A 27,200-nucleotide genomic window follows, 5' to 3' on the forward strand; every position below is an offset into this window, starting at 1 on the left:
TTTTTATACACATTATGAATATATATTTTTTATTTAGTCCAAGCTTTAAAATATTTTATGCAGTAGAAATTCTTTATTTTCTACCAATAAAAAAAGTCTATTGATCTACCATCCTTTTTAAGTTTCTACGCATAAAACATCAGCCATTCATGGACTTTGGAACTGTGAAAACACAGCATGTAAGATGTTGAAGCTTGGAGGTAAAGTTTATCAGCAGCCATAATAGACTTCAGAATCATAGCTGCTGTCTTGAGGTACACATTGGTTACGAGGGTAGCAGATGCAGCAGATGTTGTCCAGGTCTGTCCAGCACTGCTGACAATAGATCATTGTGCAACCCACAGAACTGCACTCCACAGCTTGATTCTGCCTCACAAACCCCTCACACACACAGCACCAGAGCAATCTACAGCCCACACGCGTCAGAGGAGCCAACACACCCGACAGCACCTGCCAGAGAACAGAAGTAGCCAAATGTGAGATCAAACTTTAAAGGTGTATTTTCAGATTTATTAAATAAAAGCAATACATTTGGTTGCTGAATTTGCTGACTATTTTACTAAGTAGGGTCATTGTTGTGCATTTACTGCTACAGCTGGAGAGGTGCAGCATTTGAAGAATGGTGAGATTGTTTTTGTTTGCTTGTCAGCTACCTAAATCACAATAATCCCACAAAATATTTTCCAGTTTTTAAGAGGGGAAGTACATCCAAATGAGTCTTAGATTTTACAGAATGTACGATTCATAGCAACCCTAAATGCACATGGTCTATATGATACATATTTTAATATGAATATAACACATTTAATTATACTTTGTGTTCTCATGTAAAATGTTAAGTTTGGGGATAATGTGAGGTGGGGGTGGGGGAGTGAGTATTTCACTGCTTTCACAAATGAGCACAGAGTTTCTTTGGAGAATGCACAAATTCTGTAAGAGAAAGTAAATATTTTATGAGAGAATGAGACAATTTTTTGCAATGTTTCGTAAGCAAAAGCACTGAAGCAATATTTCCTCATATTTTTTCCTCACCATGTTCAATAAAATTATAGACAGATCTGAGAGAAGACCTTGTCCATATTTGTTTATTCTTGTAATGTATGTTTACAGATCAAATCCTAAAACTTTGACAGGCAGACAGGCTGGTTCCATAATCATGTTTGATATTAAGATTTCAAACCTTAAAGGATGATTGCATAAAAATGAAAATCTGTGAAGGTTTATGCATGATGCAAACTAAAAATAACTCTCCACTTTTTTGGAAATGGGCTCATTTTACAAGTCCCCTATAACAGGGGTTCCCAAACTCTTCAGCCCACAACCCCAAAAATAACAATACCAGTGACTTGCAACCCCCAAATTCCTCATAGGTGGTTATAAATATTAAAAAGTGCAACAGTCTCACAACCTTATCATTTTTATAGTAATTTATTAATTTGTTTAATTTAATATTAACCTCAATTAAAGAGACTGGTGGGCACAATGTTTTCAGCACAAGTGTATTCTTGGTTTAATTTTGGACCGCCAATCAGAGATCATCCTCAATGTTCAGTTGTGGCATGTATTTATTTTGAATGTATTGGATTGCTATAAAGGTGTCAGAAAGTTTAACATGGTGCTATAACATCAATCACTATACACACTCCTATGAAAAACCTAATTTAAAGGTATTATTTGACTTTTGAAAATCACCAAGTGACCTCTTATCATTGTCCCGTGACCCCCCAGGGAGTCCCAGCCCCCACTTTGGGAACCACTGCCCTAGTGTCCCATTGGAGCAGTATAGGTACAATGATATTTTGCAGCACCTGAAAACCATGCAACCATGAAGACATTTCTGAGAAGATTCAAAACAATTTGAGGTGATAAGTAATATTCTGCCTGCTGCAGCCAAGGTATGACAGCAAAGTTGCTTTAATATTATGCCGGAATAAGAGTATTGTTTCTAGCCATATCAACAAAAAAATTTTAATTATCCATCAGTCATAGTACACAATTTAACTACAGAAGAGTTTTGTTAACTACATAAGTGTTAAACAAAAAAGTTTTAGAAGCTAATTTTTGAATGAGATGCTAATGGTCTAATCCGATTCAATAATTTATGCTAAGCTAAGCTAAAAATGCCCCAACAGACCCAGAGCTCAGCTGAATCTAATAATAAAATGGTAAGACTCAACTGTTTAACATCTGGGTGAATTGTAAAATGAGCCTATTTTCAAATAATTAGAGTGTTTCTTTCAGTGATTAGCATATAAAAGCATATGTAATGTGATCCCACTGTCAGGTGTTCAGTGTTAAATGCATAAACTACTGAAACACATCAAAGTTTAAACGCTTGAATGCATCAAAACAAAAGAACTGAGATGTGAAAAAGCTAAACAGGTTTTTCATCAACGACTTCAACAGTGCAGATGTATCACACATACCATTACAAAGGTTTGTTTTGGATTTCTAAGCCGATGACATTGTCTGTTGATGAAAGAGATGCGCTTCTGAATTTGCAGGTTGTACAGGAAGAGAATGCGTTTCTTTTCTCTCTAAAAAAAAAATCATGACAGATCAGAAGCGAACCGAAAAGTTCTGAACATAACATTTCAGATTAAAGGACTGAAGACCCTATGAGGCTCACCTGTAGGATTATAGGAATGAAAACACTACCAGAGTACACCTTTTCGTGAATGAGGCAACACTTGCACTAGCTGAATCAGGCTTTACAGGGGGTCTGTAATCCTTCTCACGCCAGCACGGGCACACAAAATGCTGTAAATCTAATGCTATTACTTTAAAACCCTCTTATCTGATTAGTGTTTTACCCACACCCTCACTAGAGAACACATATTTCACTCAGTATATGTGAGAAAGTATGCACTGTGTGCTGTGTCTCAAAGGCTTTGAACTTGCTGATTCAGGATATCGGTTTCAATAGTACTAAAGCTATTAGATTGCATAAGGTATTTGCACATGTGCTGCAAAAACAGTGCAGACGTGAACCAAGAAACCAAATCTGCAGTGTGTGTCATTAAAATCCTCTCAGTTTTATTTATTTTTTTTTTAGAATTTTTATGAATAACTGCTTAAAAATGAATCGTTCTTTTTCTCAATCCAGACCACCTATCTCATAAAAACAAAACTGTGCATAGTTTATTTTATTAGCAGAAATGGCTGTAAACAAAAAATGATATCAGAGGAAGTAATTTTGCCTGTCATTGTGCTTTTTGTTTGTTTCAATTATGTTAGGAAAGACCTTTAGCATTTCTTCAAGCTTTCCTGTGCCAAGAGTACAACGACAAAACAACAGCCTGCAGAATAATAAATATTCTCCTGCTGGGGGAAATCTTTTATGAAAGGAGACCTCATACCAGAACGTATTCCTGATACTCTGATAAAATGTCATTTAATAAAATAAATGAAATCTTTTCTGTCGATAAAAATGCAATACTAAAGAAAAAAGCCTTTAGATTGTATTTGGAGATCATTAACAGAACATTAGCTTGATACTTGCCAAACACACATTACATTACTCCAAGTCTAACAGCTATTATTCCAACATCTGTCGGGTTATATAATGCTAAACGTGAATAGCATTAGAAAGCAGCAGCACATGCAGAACCGTGACTCATTTAAGCATCTTAGCCAAATAAAGCATAAGGAGCTTCTGATGTTTATGACTGACCAATACCGATAATGACAAGCACGCTGCCAGGAGTACTACAGGAGCTTCTGTCTCTCAAATCCAATCAAACCCATTCACACAGTCAGTCATTCGTAGGGTGCTATCAACGGTCAAAGTTAAGGTTTGAAAATTAGTCTGGGGTTGTAAACAAATGTGCTATATTAATGGCTACAATTAAAATATATGTGTATATATTAAAATATATATATACATTTAATTGTGCAGTTGTGAGCTTTTTAATTAGTTGTAGCATTGTAGTTACTTGCACTTGCATCTCACCTCCCTCACCAAGTCCCTTATTAGTCTTTGGCCATAGTATGCAACCGTGGAATACAATAGTGCATATATGAAGACATCAGTATGTCATAATCAGTTATGATCTACTACTGGATGGATACCAAACTATCCATGTTTGTATTTCAATGCATTGAAAAAACAATTAATTTTGAAACCCCTACAACCTAAAATGACTAGATCTGGCGACATGGAGGAGCTGAGGTGGCTACATGAGGTGAGATGCTTCCCTTAGGCTGCATCTGACAACTGCTGTGAGTTAGTAGGGTATATGCAGGAATCCTAAAGATAATTTCAATACCTTTTTAAGATTTTTTAAAGACCTTCTCCGAAAACTTTAAGGCCTCATCACCACTTCAATTTCTAATCAGAATCAAACCTTCTACTTAATAAACAGTTGTTAATAAACAGTAAATGAATTAATGCAGCAAAACCACGCAACAAAACTCAGATAAGCTCGGAAGAAACAAAGCTTGAAAGAATAAATTACGTGGTTGTTTTCAGTGACAGGCTTCAGCCACTGTTTAAACTCATCCTCTCCAAACAAAAGAGTACGCAAACTTACATTTTCCCATTTCGCCGTCTGTTGTGCTCAATGGTTTTGCTATATGTGGAGAGCGTCAAATTACCTTCGAAAATTACGTCGCAAATTACGTGACATCCCCCAGATGGAGGAGCTTGGCCACCTCACCCTGGCCCGAACCAATCGCGTGGATCGAGCACGCCATTATTAATATTAGGAGGAAAATAAATATATTTATGTTTTTTTTAAATCAAACACTTTGCACAATGCTTGAACAAAATGTAAGACCTTGTAAAAATGCGAATAAGACTTTTTAATAACTTTTAATTTTCTCATAATTGATTTATCAACTTTTAATACTTTTTAAAATCCCGCAGACACCATGGTTAGACATGCGAATGTATTCAGAGACATGATTTTAAATAAGGTTTAATTTCTAGAACTTAAAAAATTTATTTTTTGAACATTCAAATTTTAGGTCCTCGCAATCTCAAAGCTGGCTATGGGCCTGAGTGCTTTATCAGTGAGAAATAAGTTATCTGGGCTTACACGGTGGTTTTACCTTAGGGAAGTAAAAGGCAGTGATTACCCTGCGCAGTCGATGGCTGTACACCTGCAGGAGACACATTAGGAACATCAATAAAAGAGGGATGAAGATCCTTAAGTAGTCTGACAGGATCAGAGAATGCGGCTGTGGCAAACAATCTGTAAACACATAAAAACACAAGTAATAGACTAAAAATTATGTAATTTGTAAATGGAAGAAAGAAAAAAGGAAGACGATTTGAAGAGATCTCAGAAAAAAAGACTCATTGGAAATATTTATGTCAAATATTAATGATGTATTCATTATGTTTTTATGTATTATTTCAAGATTTTTATATGTGATATTATATATAATGTATTGGTTATAATATTCATTCATTCATCTTCAGCTTAGTCCATTATTTGTCAGGGGTCACTACAGTGGAATGAACTGCCAACTATTCTGGCATATGTTTTACACAGCAAATGCCTTTCCAGCCATAACCTCAGTACTGAAAAACTCCTATACACTCTCATATTCACACATGCACTCATACACTAAGGCCAGTTTTGTTTATCCAATTTACCTTTAGCACATGTCTTTGTACTGTGGAGTAACCAGAGCACCCATAGGAAACCAATGCAAAACGAGGGAGAACATGCAAACTCCACACAGAAATGCCAACTGGCCCAGCTGGGACTTGAACCAGCGACCTTCTTGCTATGAGGGGACAGTGCAAACCACTGTTTTCCCTATTTATCATATTTATATGTAATATTATAATTTATAATCTAATATAAAAATGAGACAATATTATTATCAGTGGCGCAGTGGGTAGCACGTTCATCTCACAGCAAGAAGGTTGCTGGTTCAAGCCTAAGCTGAGTCAGTTGGTGTTTCTGTGTGGGTTTCCTCCAGGTGCTCTGGTTTCACCCACAAGTCCAAAAACATGTGGTATAGGTAAATTGGGTAAGCTAAATTGTTCGTAGTGTATGGGTGTGAATGGGTGTGTGTGGATGTTTCCCAATGATGAGTTGTGGCTGTAAAGACATTTGCTGTGTAAAACATGTGCTGTATAAGTTGGTGGTTCAATCTGCTGATTAATAAAGGGACTAAGCTGAAAAGAAAATGAATGAATGAATGAATATTCACAAAACTAAACAGTTTTAATTAAGTATGCATCCTATAACATACAAATATGTACACTACAGTTTACTACTTTGTGGTCGGTGTGTTTTTTTTAACAGGCTATACTGTACGTACAACTTGTAAAAACCTTTGTTATTAGTATTATTAGAATACACCAGTGACCATTATGTGAACTGCATCCAATAATTTATTGCTTTTGGTTGCACTCAAAAGACTAAATGATTCAGTATCCTAAAATACTAACAGCTCTTTTTTCTTCTTGGAAAAATCAATGCGGCAATATAATGATAATGAAGAACCAATTGCATCCCTGACAATGCAGCTGAGTGTCATTTAGATAAATATGTGATGCCCGCTTTCCTATGATTAACAACATAAAACCTAAGAAAAGGGTCAGGACAATAGCTGATGTCTAACTGATGTACAGTGTGTTGTCTGGAATGCATGCTCCCAGGCTAAGGCTTATATACATTCCACTGAGGAACAGCCTGCATGTGTAATGCCGTGTGCCAACCAGTCTAGAAAAGGGTCAGGACAATAGCTGATGTGTCTAACTGATGTACAGTATGTTGTCTGGCATGCATGCTGCCAAGCTAGTGCTTGTATACATTCCACTCAGGAGCAGCCTGCATGTGTAATGCCGTGTGCCAACCAGTCTAGACCAATTTAGACTTGAATAAGGCACACAGTTTAACTCTGATCAGATTAAACGGACATCCAGACCAAAGACGTCACTTAGCCTCAAAAGAAACCGACTGAATCATTGAGCCACTGCCAACAGTCACCTGGTGAAGCCAGTAATGAAGCATTGAGTGTATCTCAGACTGCATTCTCAATCTCTCTAATGATACTACAGCTTGTGAATTAAAGTCACCAAGGTTTTCAGGGCACTATGAATATCTGAAAACTAGATATTTCTGAAATGAAAAAGTACTAGAAGATAGATCCTGCTAATCACAAGTAAATTAACAAATTTATTAATTAACAGTTCATCAATGAAGACAGAGACACATATTGCCCCTCATTGAGCCCATGTCAGAGAAAGTTTGGGAGATTCAGCATGTAAAATCGCCATGTGTGAAAGAGGCAGCTGTGATTAGCTGCTCAGCTAATTATTCAAAAGGCACAAATCAAGAGTGAACTTAAAGAAGCCGACTATCATGACAGGTGCTTTATGTAAGTTTTTGACTCTTCTAAAGCATAAAAATACCTTAATATGTCTGCAGATATTTGAGAAACATGCAAAGTGAACATTCTTGTTTATCTAAAAAACAATGCTGAAGATATTCTGCTTTGAAAATGTGTGTTACATTTCAGAACGTCTGTCTTTGTTTTGTTTCTTTTAACCTGCTCACTGTCAGTTTAGCCAATTAAATTTCAGCACCCCGAGTTGCCTTGGTGGAAAACAGCGTATTTTATTTATTCAGTCAGGAAGGCTCTCAAAGTGAAATGAGTAGCAGATTCCGAGTTCCACAAGAGGTGTTTATTATTTAGCAAATAATATAAATATTAGAAAACATAAAAAACTAGGTGAGCAGGTTACATTGTAACACCGTGTCCTTACAACACACTGTCGCAAGATTTAAAGTGACAAGCAATTTGTGTGCCTGTACCAAACGCAACACGACATACAAATACAGCCATTCAGAAGCAGAGAATAATGCACTCACTGCACTCCAATGAAATGGTCAGGTTCACAGTCTCATTAATAGACCTCTTTACCTTTTTAATATTATTAAACATGCATGCTGAATGACTATTGCAACCTGCACTTGTGTGGAGTCATCAGAGAAGGGGCTGAGTGGAAATGTGTTTTGAACTAGGAGTAGAGGTCTGCAAATTTCCGAATAAATCGCGGGAGCGGTCGGTAACGGGTTTAATTTGGAACAGGAGCGGGCTGTCTAGCAATATCGCGAATATTGCTATGCGAATGAGAGAGAGAGAGAGCTTTGCCTGTGTGTGTGCTTGGTGCTTGTGTGTGTGTATGTTAGTGCGCACGCAAATGAGAGAGAGAGAGCTTTCCCAGATACACTCGGAGACTTACCACTCGGCCCGGCTCCGGCTGCCGGAATCAATCGGGCCACATGCGGCGGCCGTAAGCGAGCCGACTCAGTATTTATATACCTTTATATAAAACACTTATTAAAAATAATTTATTTATTTACTTGACCACAGCCTTCTAATTCATTATTTTATCGCAGCTCTGCTCTTTTTATCTATCTTCTCGTAGCTTCGTGAGCAAGCTGCAGCCTGCAGGTTAATGATGATATAAGTCACCATTCAATATACAGTTGTTGTGGTACTGTGGTTAGCACGTTAGGTTATGATGATGCCAGCCCAGGTTCGATCCTCAACTGAGTAACTTTTTTTTTTTCATTTTTATTGTTAAGACATATAATACTGTAAGGGTTGTTGAACATTTGAAGTTCTAAAACAGCTGTTTTCTCAAAAAAAGATGTGATAGTGTGATTAGAAACTGAAATGGAAATGACCTTATTTTAGTATAGTCAGTGGTGAACTGAGGTCGGCCGGTCTAAGGCTTGAAACTCCAGGGCTGAAAAAGAGTCCCACTCCGGCCCTGTTAACAGACGTATTTGCACGAGTGAATTCCTCTGTGGTGCGAGAGAAATTGTAAAAATTGTAACTTTATGTAAACGCTGATTTGTTTACGATTTGGACGTGTGCAGCACTAGTTTCAGTTTCCCTTAGTGGAATGATAACACAGACTACTGCCACCTTTCAGATCCTAGATCCTTTCATGCAGGCACATAACATACATTATCATCTCAGTTGTTCGTCATACAGTATATTTGGTGCATTCTTGTGCATATTTTTTAAAATCTAAAAGTAAAATCTGACCAAGGACTTGTTCATGTTTTGTTTTACTGTAATTCTTTTGGTCTTGACCAAAAATAAATAAATACATTTAGTCCTGGTCTGTTAATTGTTTAATCTGTTCATTTTAAGGATATAAAAAAGAAACATACATCTAAAATAATGCTGTATGCTGAACTAAATGCATAATAATGTCATGGTATTTATATCAGCTGGAAACTTGGGAAGTTCTTCTGAAGTACCATAACTTTTTTAGGCAATTTTGCTACAGTTATGAGAAAAATCTGTTGTGCTTGAGAATTCTATGCCTTTCATGGTCACATCTAGTGGCATGATATCATCTCTTTGGTTTGTTTAGATGCCTTTGGCCTGTTTTGCATACAGATTTCAGTGAAAGTGCACCAGGTTTGGATGGCAGCATTCATGCTTATTCAGCAACATAGCAATCCAGTAGTTTGTTTTAAACTAACTGAATCCACAAACATGTAAATTCACCATAAGCAAACAGATGCAGTATTTGCACAGTAGTTTTGAATAGACCTACCCAAATTACTGGATTCTATGTCAAAGTTGGATGAGGTGTTGAAGGCACCAATAGTTTTCCGCAAAAGTCTGGCTAACATGGAATCACCACCGATCACAATGTCTGCATGCTGAACACCTTAAAAATCAAGCAAAGAAAATAAACGTATTCAAAATTTAATAAGAAAAATTATGCAAATTTGCAAGTGTGCATTTGTGCTCACTAGTAATAGAGTATGTGGTGAAAGTGTGCCTTCGAATGAGGTCAAAAATGTTGTACAGGATTCCATCAACAGCAAGCAAAACACACACAAATAGAGCCAGAGATGCAACTTGCAGGAAGCCTACAATCTGCACAAGAGACATTGTTTAAGAACTAACATCAACACAATTACATACACAAATATCTAGGTCAAATCATAGGTTGATTTCCCTGATAAGGCCCAATACTGGCACAATAGTGTTATTCCTACAACAAAGCATTGCTCTTTTTCTTTAAGGGCACAACAGCAGTGCTGATTTAAACAATGGCATGAGTTTGGGAGGAATTTTCTGTTTAAATATTTTAGAAAAGTGTTTTAAAACATTAAATTTGCTAATCTGTTTGGTGCCATAACGAGAACAAAAATGTCACAGTTGACTTTTAACCGTTATCCATTTTTAACAGACTGAATGAACAACAGATAATGTATTTAATGCTGAAAACAGAAACTATAATTAGCATATGGCCCTCAAACAGTACCACAGGCATGAGCTCGCTGACGTGAATAGATAATCTCCATGGGTTGATCAAACTCTCTCGCTCTGCTTTTTTCAGCGGCAGCAAATGCCTCTTCTCCTACAACAGATGCTCAGATTAGTGCAAACACAGATATGGATCTTTGTAAAGTGTAAGGTTTTAACTTACAGCTCTGATTCTGCGAGCGTCAATCTGTCTGAAGTAAGTAGTTATGTAGACATTGTCGAACAGAATGTCTCTGCAATATTGACGAACATATCCAAATGCTCTGCAAAAAAAAAAATACAATAAAAACTTGATTGTTCAAGCTTTGTTCAGGTTTCAGGTGTTCTTAAAAAACAATTTCTATACTCTTATATTAAAACATAGAAAAAACAGTACTTTTATGAAATGCTCTTAAAGTTTAAACTATATTCATTTACATTTTTTAAATTATTGTAGGAGCAAAGTTGAATTTTCAGCCCTCATTAAATTTATTGAGCTACATACATTTTTTTTAACTGTCTGAAATATATATATAAAAAAAATATTTATTATGTAGCATTCAAATGGTCAGGTTAGTGCATCTTTGCTCAATAAATAAAATGTTTTTCTAAAAAAAAAAAAAGACCACAAAGATTCTTGTTTTGAGATTACTGTCAGTTTCTATCTATCTATCTATCTATCTATCTATCTATCTATCTATCTATCTATCTATCTATCTATCTATCTATCTATCTATCTATCTATCTATCCATCCATCCATCCATCCATCCATCCATCCATCCATCCATCCATCCATCCATCCATCCATCCATCCATCCATCCATCCATCCATCCATCTATCTATCTATCTATCTATCTATCTATCTATCTATCTATCTATCTATCTATCTATCGATCCATCCATCCATCCATCCATCCATCCACATATATATATATATGTGTGGGTCAGTAGGATATTTGTTTTTTGCAAATATATAAATATATAATATTTTGTCATATAAAAAATAATATATATATATATATATATATATATATATATATATATATATATATATATATATATATATATATGAGTATTTTATACTCTAAGAATACAATAGCCCATAAAAATCATAAATACAAACACCATTAAACATACGAAGGAGGGAGAACTTACGAGGTAAACACAGTGATAAAGGTGAATGAGAGAAGGAAGTTAATAACCCCAGATATCTTCTCAGCAATGGCTGTTTTCTCCTGAAACTCACGGCTCAGCTCCTTTGAGAAATCCTGAAGGACATTCACTCCAAGCACTGCTTGCTGCTCTAATTCCTTGAGGACCAATCATGAGAAAATATTCTTTTAAAAATGAACCAAACATCAGGTTACTAGCCTTCTATCTGAAAATTGAATATTTTTCATTTTACCTCAAGAACTAAATTGGTGGTGAAGTGTTCTGCAAGCCTGTTGATCGAGTCATTTAATTTATCAAAGGTCTGACCAAAGTTTCCTTCAACTGGAATCTTCTCTGTGCACCAAGGGTTCATCACTGTGAGAAAAACGACGTATTACGCTGGAAGTCATTGGTGGTTACTAGGTTCATGTAAATCTTACCTCTCATGATATCACAGAGAAAGTGGAACTGCATTGGTATGCAGATGAAGTGGTTAATAAGAGGGACCTGAATAGTATTCATACATTCATCCCACTTCACCCTGAACCAGTCTTGACATCGGGTGATTCCCTGCTGCACTACATCTGTTACACATGCCATCATTTCAATAAAGCTAAGCTTAAAACCCCAAGCACAGTCGATAATATTTGTTCTCTGGTCATTGACACTCACAGTCACAGCGTGCTCTAGTCTTGGCTACATACTCCTCCTGAGTGCTGTTGGCTGTATGGACAGACTCCTTACCAAGAGAGTTGAATCCATACTGACCCATTACTTCATCCCGAACCTTCTGGAACTGCATGCTCACATTTTGAGCCTCGTTTTGAAATTCTTCACTGTCAGTCTGAGGTTAAACATAATTAAAATCAGCAAACCGTTTGTGCATATTGAGGGAAAAAAAAAGAACTCCAGTCCTTGGTTATACATATAATGCAAGTCAATGGTTATCAGAACTTTAAGAGTCAAAATAAACACATAGAGGCAAAAATAATACTCCATTGAGGTTTTACGAAAGAAAACACTTAATCTATGCAAGAAACTGAACATTACTTGCAATTTTCCTTTGACAGCCTCTATAAACAAACCGGAGCATGAACTAGTTTAGCTTGTATATGCGTTTTACTTTCAAAATGCCATCAGCTGTTAACTTGTTTTTTATGAATCACAATGCACAACAGTTTCAGCAAAGCATCCTCAATATTCCACTGAACAAAAAGTCACCAACATCTTGGATGGAGTTAATTAACAGCATATTTTCAATTTTGTGTGACCTACCGCTATCTAAGACTAAGAATAAATAAAACAATAGCTGACGATGTGAACTTTAAAGATTCACCACTATCTCCTGCACTACTTCCACATAAGGCTCTGTCAGCATTCTCCACATCAGCTTGCTGTGTGTGATCTGCAGGTCTATGTTACAGCCCATGGAGGAGGCCACATCCTGTACATTATGCTGGATGTTCGCAATAGGGCCTGATGGGAAGAGCACAACTAATGAGTGGATAACTACTGAACATTCATGGCTGTCCTAGTTTCCAAGATCTGTACCCATATACCGTAGGGTTCTTGGATTTTTACCTTGATAAAGTCCATGGAGCACAAAAACCATCAAAAATGTACGACCATGAGATCCAATCATACTAGGAAACATCAGGAGGACAGAGCAGCGAAACAGTGAGGAAAACATGCCTCCAAGAGTACACAGACCTGCCCAATCACACAATATAGCACAAAACTCAAAGACATTAGTTTGTTTAAAAAAAAAAAAAACGCTTATTACACCTGAAGCTATACTTCAATACTACAAAATAGTGGTCACATTTTACAATTAGATTTATTAGTTAATGTTAGTTCATGGATTTACTAAAAAGAATTAGTTAATAATGAACATTACTTTACAGCATTTATTAATCATAGTTCAACATTTACTAATGCATTACTAAAATGCAAATTCATCAACATCTTTACAGTATCTAAAACTCTCTTGGCATGGGAAGATGTGGTGAACTATTTTAATATTACTTATACTCTTTCCTTAAAATCTCCTATTTCGTGTAACCCTGATCTTCCCCCTGCTATTCAGAACATTGGTTTTCGATCATGAAGACTAAAAGGGATTATGATAATTTTGGAATTAGATCAGATTAGGCCAGATATTTCATTTTCAAGAATCGTCCCTTAAGGATGACTGAATACATCTTGATCTTTTTAACATGGAAAAACAATTGTATTTTTTATTTTTTCTCAAAAGGAAGATATCTTTTTTTACTCACTGTTATCTAATGTAGGGTGTTCTTCCCTTACCTCCTTCAAAGTTATGAGAGAAAGATTGTGGAACAAATTTTATTGAAAAAAATGGCTTTAGGTCTGTTTTGGCATATTTTTCAAAGGTACCACAATATCAAACCAAAAGCAAAATTTTTTATTCTTTTACAGAACTTATTTACCGCCAGTTCATCTCAATAAGATATGTGCTAATGTCTCTCATTGTTGTTTTTAATGCAAATCCAATGCTGGTACTGTGATGCATATATTCTGGGACTGTGACATGAATAAGACATACTGGAAAGAAATCCACAAATTAGTTCAGAAGATTATTGGTAAATCTTTTGCCCTATTTCCAGCTATTTATCTTTTGAATTGTAAAACTGCTCTACACCTTAGTGATGGACTATAATCTTAGTTACACTTTTGTATGTATCTAGCAAGGAAATGTATTCTTCTGTCCTCTCCTAACATTTCTTCGTCCAGTGTGTGGATAAATCAGATTGCCATTTTCTTAGCCTTAGAACGACTGACTTATGACTTGTGTCAGAAATCTGATGATTTCTGGCATACCTGGAATCCTCTACAGGCGTTTTTTGATGTATCTTGAAAGACTATTAATTCATTCATTTTCTTTTCGGCTTAGTCCCTTTATTAATCCGGGGTCGACGCAGTGGAATGAACTGCCAACAGATCCAGCATATGTTTTACCCAGCGGATGCCCTTCAATCTGCAGCCCATCACTAGGAAACACCCATACACACTCATTAACACATATATACTATGGCCAATTAAGCTTACCCAATTCATATAGAACACATGTTTTTGGACTTGTGGGGGAAACCGCAGCACCCGGAGAAAACCTACGTGTACACGGGAGAACACTTGAACACTTATTTTATTTTTTAATACATTTTTTGTTAACTTTTCTCTTCACAAAAGGTTTTAATAACTAGCCGATGAACGATTGTATAACACATGGCTCTATCATTGTATGATGACATGAGACACCTACACCACTGTTCTGTCATTGTAAATCTTTAAATTAATGTTTAAAAAAATGCTTGTGAACATTAGTTAATGCACTGTGAGTTAACATGAACTAACAACAAACAACTAATGTTAACAATGTGAACATTGCTTATTCATTTTAGTAAAAAAATATACAACATTAATGCAAAGTGTTACACAGTATGTTCACTTTCTGCAGTGTACTTACCCACAAACACACATCCAACAATAACATGCTGTACCGTTGTCATGGCGATATTGTAAATGAGTCCAAAAAACAAACCTTAAAAACAGGTAAAGACAAGATCAGCACCCCAAATCGAAGAAATTATCAATTGCACTTACAAAGTTTTGATTTAGATAAAAAAAAAAATGTTATTCGTTATTTTATTCAACTAGGATGCATTAAACCTTTAACTTGGAATATAATAACATGGAATGTTTAATATTTTCAAAGCATTTTATTAGAATGATTCAGCCGATTCAAATCTTATCAGCTGATAAATATGGGCCAGTAGAGGCCTTCTGCACCATCCATCCACTTGGTTAATCAGCAATACCAATAGAGAAGACTGCAGATCCAGATCTGTTTTTACTGTGATGGTTGGATTTAGGGTTGGGTTAAGGGCAGACGTTAATGAAACAATTAATGGGAAATTTAATAAATAATTAAAGAAGAGATGGATTATTGGTGATTAGGTACCTAACACGTGTCAGCCCAATAGGATAGCTTTAACTACACTTAGGAGAATAAAGACCTGTTTAAAATAATTTAAGACCTACAACCCAATTTTTCAACAAATTTAAGAATTTTTATGACCTAAATTTTTAAAAGTTTTTAAATTTAAGACATTTTAAGACTTTTTTAAGATCTCGAGGAGACCCTGCCATCAGCTGATAACCACTGATAATAACACACATTCAGTCGCGTGATAACATTCAAAGCAGGTGGAATAATTTCAGAAGAATAGTGTGAAACTGAAATCTGGACCAATGGCTGCTGAATATTCAGATTTGCCTTCTGAAGAATAAATGATATGCTATACAATTTTAAAATAGAAATCAGTTCATATAAGTCGTAATAATGTATTTTTGATCAAATAAATGCATAATACATTTCACAGACCATACATATTTAAACAGCAGTGTACAACTGGTTTTGCAGTTACTTACCAGCTCCACTCAGAGCTCCAAACACAGCACCTGTGATCCTTCTGGCCACAGAAAACTCTGACAGAGGCCCAAACAGGAACTTAAAAACTCTAAGTGGCAGAATTCGCTTACACACCTGCTCCAAAGCTGCCAATACAAATAATGACATATATCTGCATGACAGCTACAGTAATAGATTCATGTTGTCTAAGAATGTAGTTAAACGCACTTGAATGGGGGGTTTTACGTCTAGTTTCCATTGCTGTTTTCTTGAGCCACCGCTAGGCTACACCGCTAAAGAAAACAGGTTTAAAAGATGCAACGAGTCAGTAACCGTTAGAATGAGCTCTCGTAGACTAACGAGATGACTAAGATGTCTATGAGATTTATGATAGCAAAATGTATTATTACGAGCTTCATAAGGAACAAATATGAAATATTAATAAAAAACTGATTATATTTTACTCTGAAGACCAGTTACAAGCACAACAAGATTTTCAGGTAAGTCTTTAAAAAACTGATGTTTTTGGTTCCAATTCGTCTCTCTCTCTCTCTCTCTCTCTCTCTCTCTCTCTCTCTCTCTCTCTCTCTCTCTCTCTCTCTCTTTAATCACTAAACTGATAATAAATTTTTGTCACGTCACGTATTATAAATATTTTCTCATTTTACTTCAGGATGACTCCACAGGAACCTGTTTTGACGTCTCTCAGGAGGAAACGGTTGCGGAGGAGTTTGGCGGTGCGGCAGGTGAAGCGCAGTCTCACTGGGTTTGCTCTCGGTCTGTTCCTCGCATCAGTTTACGGGGTCACGGCGCTTTACATCCAACATCACGACGTTTGGTTCTGCGTCATCAGCACCGCCATCCTGGCCGTTTTCGTGGGGTTTGGAACTGGTCTCTCCGAGCGCGTGCGCACAAATGTCATGCTGATGTTTCCAGTGCTGTGCTCGAGTAACTAGACACCTGTCACTCTCTTCTCTTGTGTTTTATGTGGAAAGTTTACATGAAAACTATGCTGTTGTGTTGAGGCACGCATAGGAGATGAAATTGGGTAGACATGGGATAATTGTCACGCATTTCTTGTAGGTTTTCTATTTTTGCAGTAATAAATGAAACAAAATATTAGTATTTACAGTTGCTGTTTATGGGAAAAGAAAAGAGAAAAAATAGGCAATCTGGGAACACAAAAGGTGCGTAATTGCCTTGCCATACCTAAAGGGGACAATATCTTTGTCTAATGTACAATTTGTAATTATGATGTCCAAAAAGTGCAGAATATCAAAAATAAAATGAAATGCAAACAACTATAAATCGTTTTACCATTTCGTGTTTGCTCTAAGTAAACTAGCAATCTCTTAAACAGAAAATACGGTGAATAGATGAGCTTAAAAACAAAACATTGCTTATTTAGCAAGCTTTTTTAATTAGACAAAGTCCTTCCTCATGTGACAACTAGTTCTTGTCTCCCCTAAACCTTTTTTGACTTAATTTTAAACTACTGTATTGTGAATTTATTTCTCTCTTTCAGTTATTTTTATTGCGTTGCTTACCTTGACACTCAATTTATTTCTGTCTTCAAGTGAGAGGTAAAAATTTGCTTCTTTTCTTCATCTGTACCTTGGTGATCCACGGTCCTGTGAGCAACACGATGGAGAATGTTGAACGGGCAGCAGACAGTGTGATCTGTGGCACAGAACTTACCATGAACCAGACACAACAACTCCTGCAGCGTGCTGCCAACCCACTGCTGCGTGAGTCCATCTGCAAAATTATTGTCAATGACATCAACAATGCACCTTTATCAAAAAGACCAACATCTGCTCAAAAAAAAAAAGTGAAATTATTTAGAAATATACTGTGGATGCTCTTTCAGCTGCAAAGCAGCTCTGGGAAACATCCATACACACTCATTCACACACATACACTACAGCCAATTTAGTTTATTCAGTTCACCTGTACCGCATGCCTTTGGACTGTGATTGAAACCAGAGCACCCGGAGGAAACCCACGCAAACACAGGGAGAACATGCAAACTTCACACAAAAAACACCAACTGACCCAGTCGAGGCTTGAACAAGTGACCTTACTGCTTTGAGACAACAGTGCTAACCACTGAGCCACCATGTCACTACTACTGGTTTTAGACCACAATAGTTCATTAGTATGGTGTAGGGCCTTCTTTTGCTGCCAATACAGCATCAATTTGTCTTGGGAATGTCAGAAACATGTCCTCCACAGTGACTAAGGGAATTTTGAGCCATTTTCTTGCAGAATAGCGGCTGGTTTTGTTGGAAACGGGAGAGTAGAGACGCACATTTAATTCTGCACTGAGCTGGGCAGCTGTGCTTTTATGATTTCCCTTTCAGACAGCTTCCTCTTGCATCCACAGTTACTCCTGTTGCAAGTGGTTCGTCCTTCTTGGTTTTATACTGACATTAGCCTAGTTACTTTGACTCTTGATACATCACAGAGACATGCTGTCTTGGTAACAGATGTGCCAGCGAGATGCACACCAACCAACCTAGGCTCATTCTGAAAACGCACAGCTAAATACATTTCTGGAGAGAGCCTAATACGTCCCAGGAAGTACGATTTTTGCAGTTTTTGTTTCAGCAGATTCACCAGAGGCCATTGTGTACGCTTTTTTAGGATCTCAAATTTCTCCTGTTAGTGCCATTCGCACCTGCTGTTCTCGTGTGAATCCACCAGAGGCTACTGTCAACTGACTGACTGACTGACCGATTGACTGACCCACCCTCTTCCTTCCCTAAACCCAACAAATAGTGTTTTCAAAAGCACCGATTGACCAGCGCCCACCTACTTCCCAACCGACAGTTTTGAAAAGCAATCCAGAAAAAGAAAAGCCTGTGCCTGATTTTTACCATGTTTTCAGATTTTACCCCATTCTTACTCTGTTATTTACTTGATTATTTTATTTTTTGGCTTCGGTTTCGTCTTACATGCTTTCTGGAACTGTTCTTTGCCGGACTCGAACCCCCTCGTTGAGGTCAACTTCTCTCTGCATCTCAAGTCCACCGACATACATGGCAAGCTAACTGGACAAATTGGTAACATCAGGAAAGCCGCCCATACGAAGATAAGTGGTCAGCTGCTGTGCATGAAAAGGAATGGCATCATACTTCCCATAGCATTCATTTTAAACACGAAATGCAGCCATACATACTTCTGGCTACATGATTCGCAATCTCCAGAAATGTATTTAGGGCTACATTTTCAAAAAGAGCCTATGTTGGCACTAACAATTTGTCCTTTTTCAAACTTTGATATGTCAGCCATAATGTTGTGTGCGTTGCAATATTTTAAGAAAAACAGCGCTATTACTCTGCTAATTAAACCCTCTCTATTCAAACACTTCTGATTCAGGCAATCACAGCCTTCAGATGTATTCACAAATTGCATGTTTTCTGTTCTGATATTCTGTTGTGTTTTTTAGCGGCCCTGAATAAGATCAAGGAAATGGCGAGGAATGCTTACTCGATGGCAGGCCGAGCACAAAACTTCATCACGGCTCTTAGTGAATCTGTTCGGCATGTTGGTAAGTGAATCACAAACATTCGGTAAACCCATCATCTGTGCCTTTCATTTTATTCCCTGAGGTTTGAGGTTTGTGCATGTTTGACGTCTCCATGTCTCCATGTCTCCCTGTTTCCTTTCCAGCTCGTACTCTAAGAAATGTATTGCACTTTCTGGCAGATATCGGCGACGCGTGTAATGACAATCTGGGTCTGCCTTATGAGAAGTGCACTGGGTTATTTGATGAAGCCCGTGAGAACTGCATGGAGCTGCTGTCTGTGTTTTCATTTTTCTGCCACCTCCTGGATGGTTTCCAGTCTCTCTGCGGACTCGCACGCGGTGCGTCACTAGCATGTGATTATAGTGCCACGAGAGGCCTGTCATTACACTCCAACGGGAAGCCTTAAAACCACAACACACTGATTCTGTACTGTAATTCACTGTATCCTGTTTTTTTTCTGCGTCACAGTGGTTTGGCTTCATTGCATTTGGTATATTAGGTCTATTTTGCTGTTGCAGCAACTGTGACGAATCGTTCTTGTGTTATAGAGACTCTTAAGTACTGTTCATCTCAGATGCTTGATATATACACAGTTTATTTACAATAAGTGTCACGTTAGTCATGCCTAAGTACCCTAAATGTTACCGTGTGAAGAGGGGTGGCTGAGTTCCCATGTGTGTATGTATTTATTACATTTTTAACAGTCTGACCTCATCTTCAAATCTAAACATGAACTCTTGCTGCTCCACACTGCGTTCTCAAATAATACAAACACAAAATTTGTTTTAAAAGAAGCTATTTTTGCATATGTTCTTTTTAAAATGAATGCCTATTATTAATAATATCAATGAACTTTCCTGCAGTGGGACAGCTGTTCTGCATCTTGCCATCATACATTGCAGAACACTTGAAGACCACTCTGGCTTACCGTAAGTACAGCTTTTCTGAGATTTGTCAGACTTTGAAAGGTATTAAGTGATTTCTTGGTATACAGTGATTCTTTAACCCTAGTGCATTCTTATTTGAAAACAAAACTATAAAACGGCTCTGAACCCCAATAAAAATAAATAATTTCCAGTGCCAAGTATGCAAAAAGCTATTTAGTTGTCAAGGATACATTTTAACATTATTTTGTAAAATTACATGATACAAATGGAAAATATGTAGTATTTTGTTTTTGTTTTTTTCAAGTTTTGCCTGTGGATGATATCAGAGTTTGTTTTGCATATGGATACATTTGTATGTGTAGTAGTTATAAGATATCATTGACTTATCTAAAACCTGTTTAACCTTCAGTTTATGAGAAAATCGATTCCATCGTTGTGATTTTTTATTATAATTGAAAAACAACAGCTGTGATTTGTAAACCTAATGTAATTTAAATGTTGAAAATCCTTCAAATGGGGCGTCATGGTGGCGCAGTGGGTAGCACGATCGCCTCACAGCAAAAAGGTCACTGGTTCAAGCCATCGTAAAACATATGCTGGATAAGTTGGCAGTTCATTCCGCTGTGGTGACCCCAGATTAATAAAGAGACTAAGCCGAAGAGAAAATGAATGAATGAATGAAATCCTTCAAATGGATGAATTTTCTGTAGTCATATATCTTCAGGACTTGTGTTGGAAAAGAAATCTATTGTATGTTATCTTTTGTATGTCAGTGAAGTGCAATTTGTTTCTTAAATATGACACATTTAAAATTGTTTTAAACACAGAATATTTAGTCCTTTTGGAGCTGTTTTTTAGCCGCGAGACCCGGTGTTTCTAGCTGCTTGCACTCTTAGCAGTCGCACTTTTTTTTCATTAATTTATTTATTTGACCATAGCCTCACTCTTTTTATTCATTATTTTGCCGCAGCTCCGCTCTTCTTATTTATTGTCTCGCAGCCCCATGAGCAAACTGCAGCCTGCAGGGTGATGATGTAACTATCATTCCGGCCACACAAACATAGCAGCGTTATTGTGGTCCAGTGGACAGCACGTTGCTTTATAGCGTTGTCGATCCGTGTTCGATCCTCACCTAAATAAATTTTTTTTTTCATTTTTATTGTTAAGACATATAAAACTGTAAGGTTGTTGAACATTTGAATTCTAAAGCAGCTGTTTTCTTGAAAAAGACGTGTTAGTGTAATTATAAACTGAATTGGAAATGACCTTATTTTAATATAGTCAGTCGTGAACTGAGATTGGCCGGTCTGATGCTTGAAACTCCAGGGCTAAAAAGGAGTCCCACTCTGGCCCTGGTAGGTGACACTATAATATGAGCATTACTGCCGCGCCTTCTACCGACGCAGCTCTAAAGAAGAATGTGTTTTTTAGGTATGACCGCAGTTTGCCACTATACCACCAGGGGCACAAAGGGACGGGATGTAAACAGACTGAAATAGCCTATACAGTTGCTGTAAATTCTCTGCCACTTGTAAATAAAGATAAACAATAAAACAAAGCATTATAGTTCCTTCATTAATTATTAAAAACTAGTTAGCAAGTTTTATTATCATTGTAAACTTGCTAAGTGCAATGAGGTTTCATTTTGGAAAGTAGAATTAAAGAAATAAAAGACAACTAAAATGAAAGTACAAACATAAATACAAATAAGTAGGCCTAAATAAATAAATAAGCAGTGTTTTAGCCTAAATATAGAGAGATGTACAGTGTTTGTTACAAAAGATACAAAAGATAAAAAACAAAGATTAAACAAGACTGTATAAGGATTAAAATGTCTATTTAACCCAATAAAGTTTGTTGTTAGCCACTTTCTTGTTTTTTGTTGTTACCTCTAGCAACCATTGCAGCCTTTGATCGAATTAAAAAAGAGTTTGAATTCAACATTTCTACATCCATCAACTTTACGCTTCTCATGAACAGCAGTCAGTCCATGCAGGACGCGGCTCAGCAGATCATGGAGGAGGTGTCTGAAGAGCTGGTGCTCCTGCAGGAGCTAAAGGCCTTGCTGACATACACAGGCTTCTTCATGCTTCTCTTCATCTATGTCCAGTATGTACTTCCTGTTAATCACAACATGACATAGTAAACAACAACCACATACATTTATAACATGTTTACTATATCAGTACTACCAAAGAATTTTTGTCAATTTGTTTACATTTTTAAAAATTGATTTATAACAGTAATAATCATTGTAATAATTTAAGACATTGAGTATTAATTAATTATAACTAGGGCCACCCAGAATCTGCACACACAGAGATCCACAGATTTCTGCAGATTTTTAGCCCATCATTGAGTCTAATTATATATTTGTGTAAATGTGTGTAAATTTATATTTATTCAGTTTGTAACTAAATTTCAGTGATATTATTATTATTTTTTATTGATTATTGATAATTTATTTTTTATTTCATATATTATGTTTTCAGTTATGATACTGTCAAATTCATTCATAAATCTGCATTTTTTTTTTTACAAATTCTCTGCAGAAAGAGCAAAATAATGTCTGCAGATTCTGTCTGGCCCTAATTATAACTATTTTTTATGAAAAAAAAAACTTTTATTTTATGAAAATTATTGTTAATTAATACTTTTTATTATTAAATGTGATTAATAATTGTAAATATAGCTAAATAGTAATTCTACTATCATCATTTTTTTGCAATTGCATTGTTAATTTTATTTTTGTATTATTATAATAGCTATTATTGTTGCTGTTGTTTATTGTCAGATGAAAGTGAAGAAAATGTACAATATTTCAAGATGAAAAAGTTACTTGAGTTATTTGAGATTAACTAAACATAGCACAGTTTAATTTGTTAATAAATTATGATAACTACATATGCTTATGTATGCATACATAACTTATATAATTTACTGAGACCAATACTTATTTACTCCAAGGGCTGTTTATAGCGAAGTTGATATTTCAACGCACCATGTTGGTGTTTCGTAATATCTAAATTTTTATGAGGTGGGTCATTAGCCCTACACTCAACCCCTAACCTGGGGAACCAGGACATACACTACGCACAACTTAGTTTCTATAGCACCTGACTTTGAACTGTGGGGGAAACCTGAGCACCCAGAGGAAACCCACGCAAACATGGGAAGAACATGCAAACTCCATACAGAAATGCCAACTGCCCTAGCCGGGGCTTGAACCAGCAACCTTCTTGCTGTGAGGAAACAGCGCTACCTACTGCACCACTGCGTAGCGCACTGATACTTATACTTAATATGAAAGTCCATTAGAACTTCCTGAGTGAATTAGTCCTCTAGATTGGTCTACAGATCACACAGACATCATAAAGAACAAATCTGCTATAAATATACAAACAGTACCTCTATTCCCATTTGTGTTATGCTCATTTGTCTTTTTTATCTTAAACAGGGTCGTTCTGTACAAAAATAAGTACCTCCATAACGATGAATTCGAGAACTTCTACATAACAGACCAGTTCATTGAGCTGGACAGGAAGTGCTCCAGACAAGGCAAAGCTACAGTACTTCCTCTCAGCCACAGAGAAGCTCTCACCTACATCAGGCCCTGTGAGTGAATGAATACACTGTAAATGTGTCTGTTAGCAAAAAGATGGTGTGGGGTGAAGGGTCAAGAGGAAGGAAGAAAGGAAAGAATGTTTAGATAAGTAAAATAGAGCTGAAGAAGGCTGAGGGGTTCAGAAATGTGGAGGAGGACACTTTCCAACCAGGAAAGAGGAGAACAAGTTCACAAGGCAAAGGTCATCAACAACTATCAGAGAACAGGAATTGGATTTCGCAATTAGAGCAACAAAACATGTCAAAGGGCTGTAAAGTAGCCCACAAAATTTAGCACATCTGTACTTGGGGGAGGGGGGGTGGAGCAAAACTGTCATTGTCATGGAAAATGTTATATATTGTTTGGACCTACATGCATATTTGCAATTGAAAGGGCACCTATGATGAAAATTATCTTTTGGGAGTTGTTTGGACAGAACTATGTGTAGGCAGGGGCAGACTGGGACTAAAAATCAGCCCTGGCATTGTAGCCACACCAGCCCACATTACCACACCGACACAGCCCCATCCAAGGACACACACATTGACTACTTATATTGGTGTACAGATGGTAAAATTATATAAGCAGTAACTATTTCAGAGATATTTAAACATTTAATGTATGTGACTATTTCCCAGAGATGGGTTGCGGCTGGAAGGGCATCCGCTGCGTAAAAACTTGCTGGATAAGTTGGTGGTTTATTTCGCTGTGGCGACCCCAGATTAATAAAGGGACTAAGCCGACAAGAAAATTAATAAATGAATGAATGTATGTGACTGGAACAAAAACAACCCATTTATATATGCAATCATGTCATTCATTTTCTTTTCGGCTTAGTCACTTTGTTAATCTGGGAATCGCCAACTTATCCAGCATATGTTTTACACAGTGGATGCCCTCAAAGCATAATCATGTCAAAGACAGGACGTAGGGCTGTGCAATTAATCGAAAATCCGATTTCGATTTTGACTTCTAACGATTATGAAAAGCCATTAATCGAGATAAATGATTATTCCATCATATACTGCCCCCTTTCCAGTTGTACACATTTGTTGCGGGCAAAGCTTAGTTCCACGTGAAAATGACTAAAAGCATGTACTGTCATGTAACTTTTGCAGCCGCGCTTAGCCTCGGACAGGCTCGGAGAAGAGCAGAGCACACACATCTAACGCCATCTTAATGTGAGCGCTTTAATGGTCAAATACATGGACATTTGTGTCAGAGCACGGTGTTTAGTGATTATTCATATTAACCCTTATTTGTGCAATAAACAAACAAGTTGAGAATCAAAAGACTCGTAAAACAGAACCATATCAGAGCTGTTCTTAAAGTGACAGCGCACAATATTCCTGCTGCCACCTTTTTTTTATTATTAATCAAACAACAAAAGGAGAAAATCCCTCACTGCTCTTGACTGAAGAACTTTTGTGGCTAAAGTTTTTTTCTTACAGTGAAGATGCTTAAAGCACAGTTTAAACATAACAGATTTAAAAACTAATTTCTAATAACTGATTTCTTTTATCTTTGCTATGATGACGGTACAATATATTTTATTAGATATTTTTCAAGATACTAGTATTCAGATTAAAGTCACATTCAAAGGCTTAATTAGTGTAATTAGGCAAGTCATTGTATAACAGTAGATTTTTCTGCAGAAAATCAAAAATATATATTGCTTAAAGGGGCTATAAATGATGAGCTATTAAAATAGGTTTCAAAACATTTAAACCTGCTTTATTCTATCCGAAATAAAACAAATAAGCCTTTCTCTAGAAGAAAAAATATTATGGGAAATGCTTTGAAAAATTCCTCTTTTAAACATCATTTGGGAAATATTTATACATTTAAAAAAATTCACAGAAGGGCAAATCATTTTGACTTCAACTGATAATCGTGATTACAATTATGACCAAAATAATCATGATTATGATATTTACGTTAATCGAGCAGCCATAACAGCACGTGCGAAAAGTAACCGGGATTAAAAGATCTGTTCAGCTCGCTGTGATCATCAATCTTCATCAAATGTGGTCAAGAATGAGTTTTACAAGTTTAAAACATTTTTAAAACAGTGCATGATTGTAATGAATTGCAGCGACTTTACTTTAGCACCACAGCCACATGTCAGTAAAATTATAAAAGATTAATTATAAAACTTCAATCCCAGTTTGTGGACGTTAAATCAGATTTATTTTGTACATTAACATAACTGATATCCATACAGCAGTGTATATTAACATGTATCCTGTCAAATTTGCCATGCAAAAACAGCGCAAAGTTAAACATGCACGCTGTGTGTCTGTGTCCACTGTGTGTGTGTGTGTGTGTGTGTGTGTGTGTGTGTGTGTGTGTTTGTGTGTGATATCCAATAGATGCAGTTTTTGGTATTTTGACGAATCTGGGCTTGGAAACAAAAAAGGAAAGGAAAAAGGGAAATATATATATATAATTTTTTTGTGCAAGATTCCCATCCCATACCAGTCAGGTATCTCATGTTGTCTGGTTCTAATAAATATATTTATTTATTTATTTATATTCGCAAAGAAATATAAAAAAAAGAACAAATTAAAAGATACATATATAGTGAATATGTAAAGAAAAGTAAAACAACAATAACTCTATATTTATTGATTTGTCATTTATTCATATGTGTGTTTTTTTCCATGTTTATACACTTACATTTTCATATTTACATTTTAAAGGAGATAAAATGGGATACAAGTTTAGTCATGACCAATTCCAGCGCTATGGATGTGACATTTGCAGTAAAATCTCAGAACATAAATTCACAGAGAAATAAACATGCATTATGGATGTGACCAAAAAAGTTTGTGAGTTTACAGTAAACAACATACTTTTTAGAAAATCTGTGAATTTAACTGCACAAACCATAAGAAATAATCAAAAGAGTTTGGTGTTTATATAACAAAAACGATTGATTTTATTTTATGTGACATTTTTTGCATTTGTGAGAAAAAAGCACCGTTATGGATGTGCAGATGTGAAATTGGCACTTGTGTCATTTTGGTTAATTCAATTTAATAGTTTAAAAACATTACCAGAGAGTATTGAGTATTTTTAAAGCACTGTAAAATACTTGCCTACACAAAAAAACGCCGAAACAATTTCGATATTTTGCCGAAAACATTTTTTCATGGCAAGATTGACATTTGCTTGGAATTAATCTCATGTTGGAATGCCAAATATCTCTAGAGTAAAACCAGTAAAAAAAAAAAAAAACTGATCTAGAGCACTCTGTGATACTACCACAGATAATAAACTGTAGTATTCAACTTCACCAGGACCACAGACACACAGATCTCACTGTGATAATGACTTTGTTTCT

At 36.3% G+C, this 27,200-nt stretch overlaps 2 protein-coding genes across 63 annotated transcripts in view; one reads left to right on the top strand and one right to left on the bottom strand.

Moving 5' to 3' along the window:
• On the bottom strand, positions 1-16,811 carry dcst1 (DC-STAMP domain containing 1). Of its 54 annotated transcripts, none has more exon segments than NR_200073.1 (18): positions 1-450; positions 2,427-2,537; positions 5,053-5,195; positions 8,658-8,743; positions 9,545-9,661; positions 9,747-9,873; positions 10,265-10,360; positions 10,430-10,529; positions 11,403-11,557; positions 11,653-11,774; positions 11,840-11,983; positions 12,072-12,240; positions 12,733-12,875; positions 12,981-13,109; positions 14,887-14,961; positions 15,852-15,977; positions 16,060-16,124; positions 16,522-16,811. NR_200073.1 is itself a non-coding variant. In NM_001442825.1 (18 exon segments), coding segments are annotated over 15 exon segments (1,872 nt in total). In that variant the 5' UTR covers positions 14,901-14,961; positions 15,852-15,977; positions 16,060-16,124; positions 16,522-16,811; the 3' UTR covers positions 1-210.
• dcst2 (DC-STAMP domain containing 2) overlaps positions 16,119-27,200 on the top strand; it is a 17,348-nt gene continuing 6,266 nt past the window's right edge. For 2 of the 9 annotated variants that reach the window (XR_015510535.1, XM_087285815.1), the window contains exons 1-8: positions 16,120-16,331; positions 16,505-16,779; positions 17,409-17,579; positions 19,283-19,384; positions 19,543-19,701; positions 20,227-20,292; positions 22,146-22,359; positions 23,708-23,865. Coding sequence is in view for 5 of the 9 variants with exons in the window: in XM_087285815.1 (XP_087141941.1) it covers positions 16,506-16,779; positions 17,409-17,579; positions 19,283-19,384; positions 19,543-19,701; positions 20,227-20,292; positions 22,146-22,359; positions 23,708-23,865 (1,144 nt within the window). In the remaining 4 variants the exon portion in view is untranslated. 9 annotated transcript variants of the gene reach the window in all.

Source organism: Danio rerio, chromosome 16 (genome assembly GCF_052040795.2).
Source record: "Danio rerio strain M-AB ecotype USA chromosome 16, GRCz13ab, whole genome shotgun sequence".
Classification (NCBI taxonomy): Eukaryota; Metazoa; Chordata; class Actinopteri; order Cypriniformes; family Danionidae; genus Danio; species Danio rerio.

Bases quoted from the DNA above. Each gene is read 5' to 3' on its own strand.
- dcst1 (XM_087285793.1), bottom strand. From the start codon at position 16,090: ATGGAAACTAGACGTAAAACCCCCCATTCAA. The intron at 11,775-11,839 runs GTAAGATTTACA...TTTTTCTCACAG, and splicing joins TCTCTGTGATATCATGAGAG to TGATGAACCCTTGGTGCACA. The intron at 10,530-11,402 runs GTAAGTTCTCCC...TTTTTTTTGCAG, and splicing joins TTTATCACTGTGTTTACCTC to AGCATTTGGATATGTTCGTC.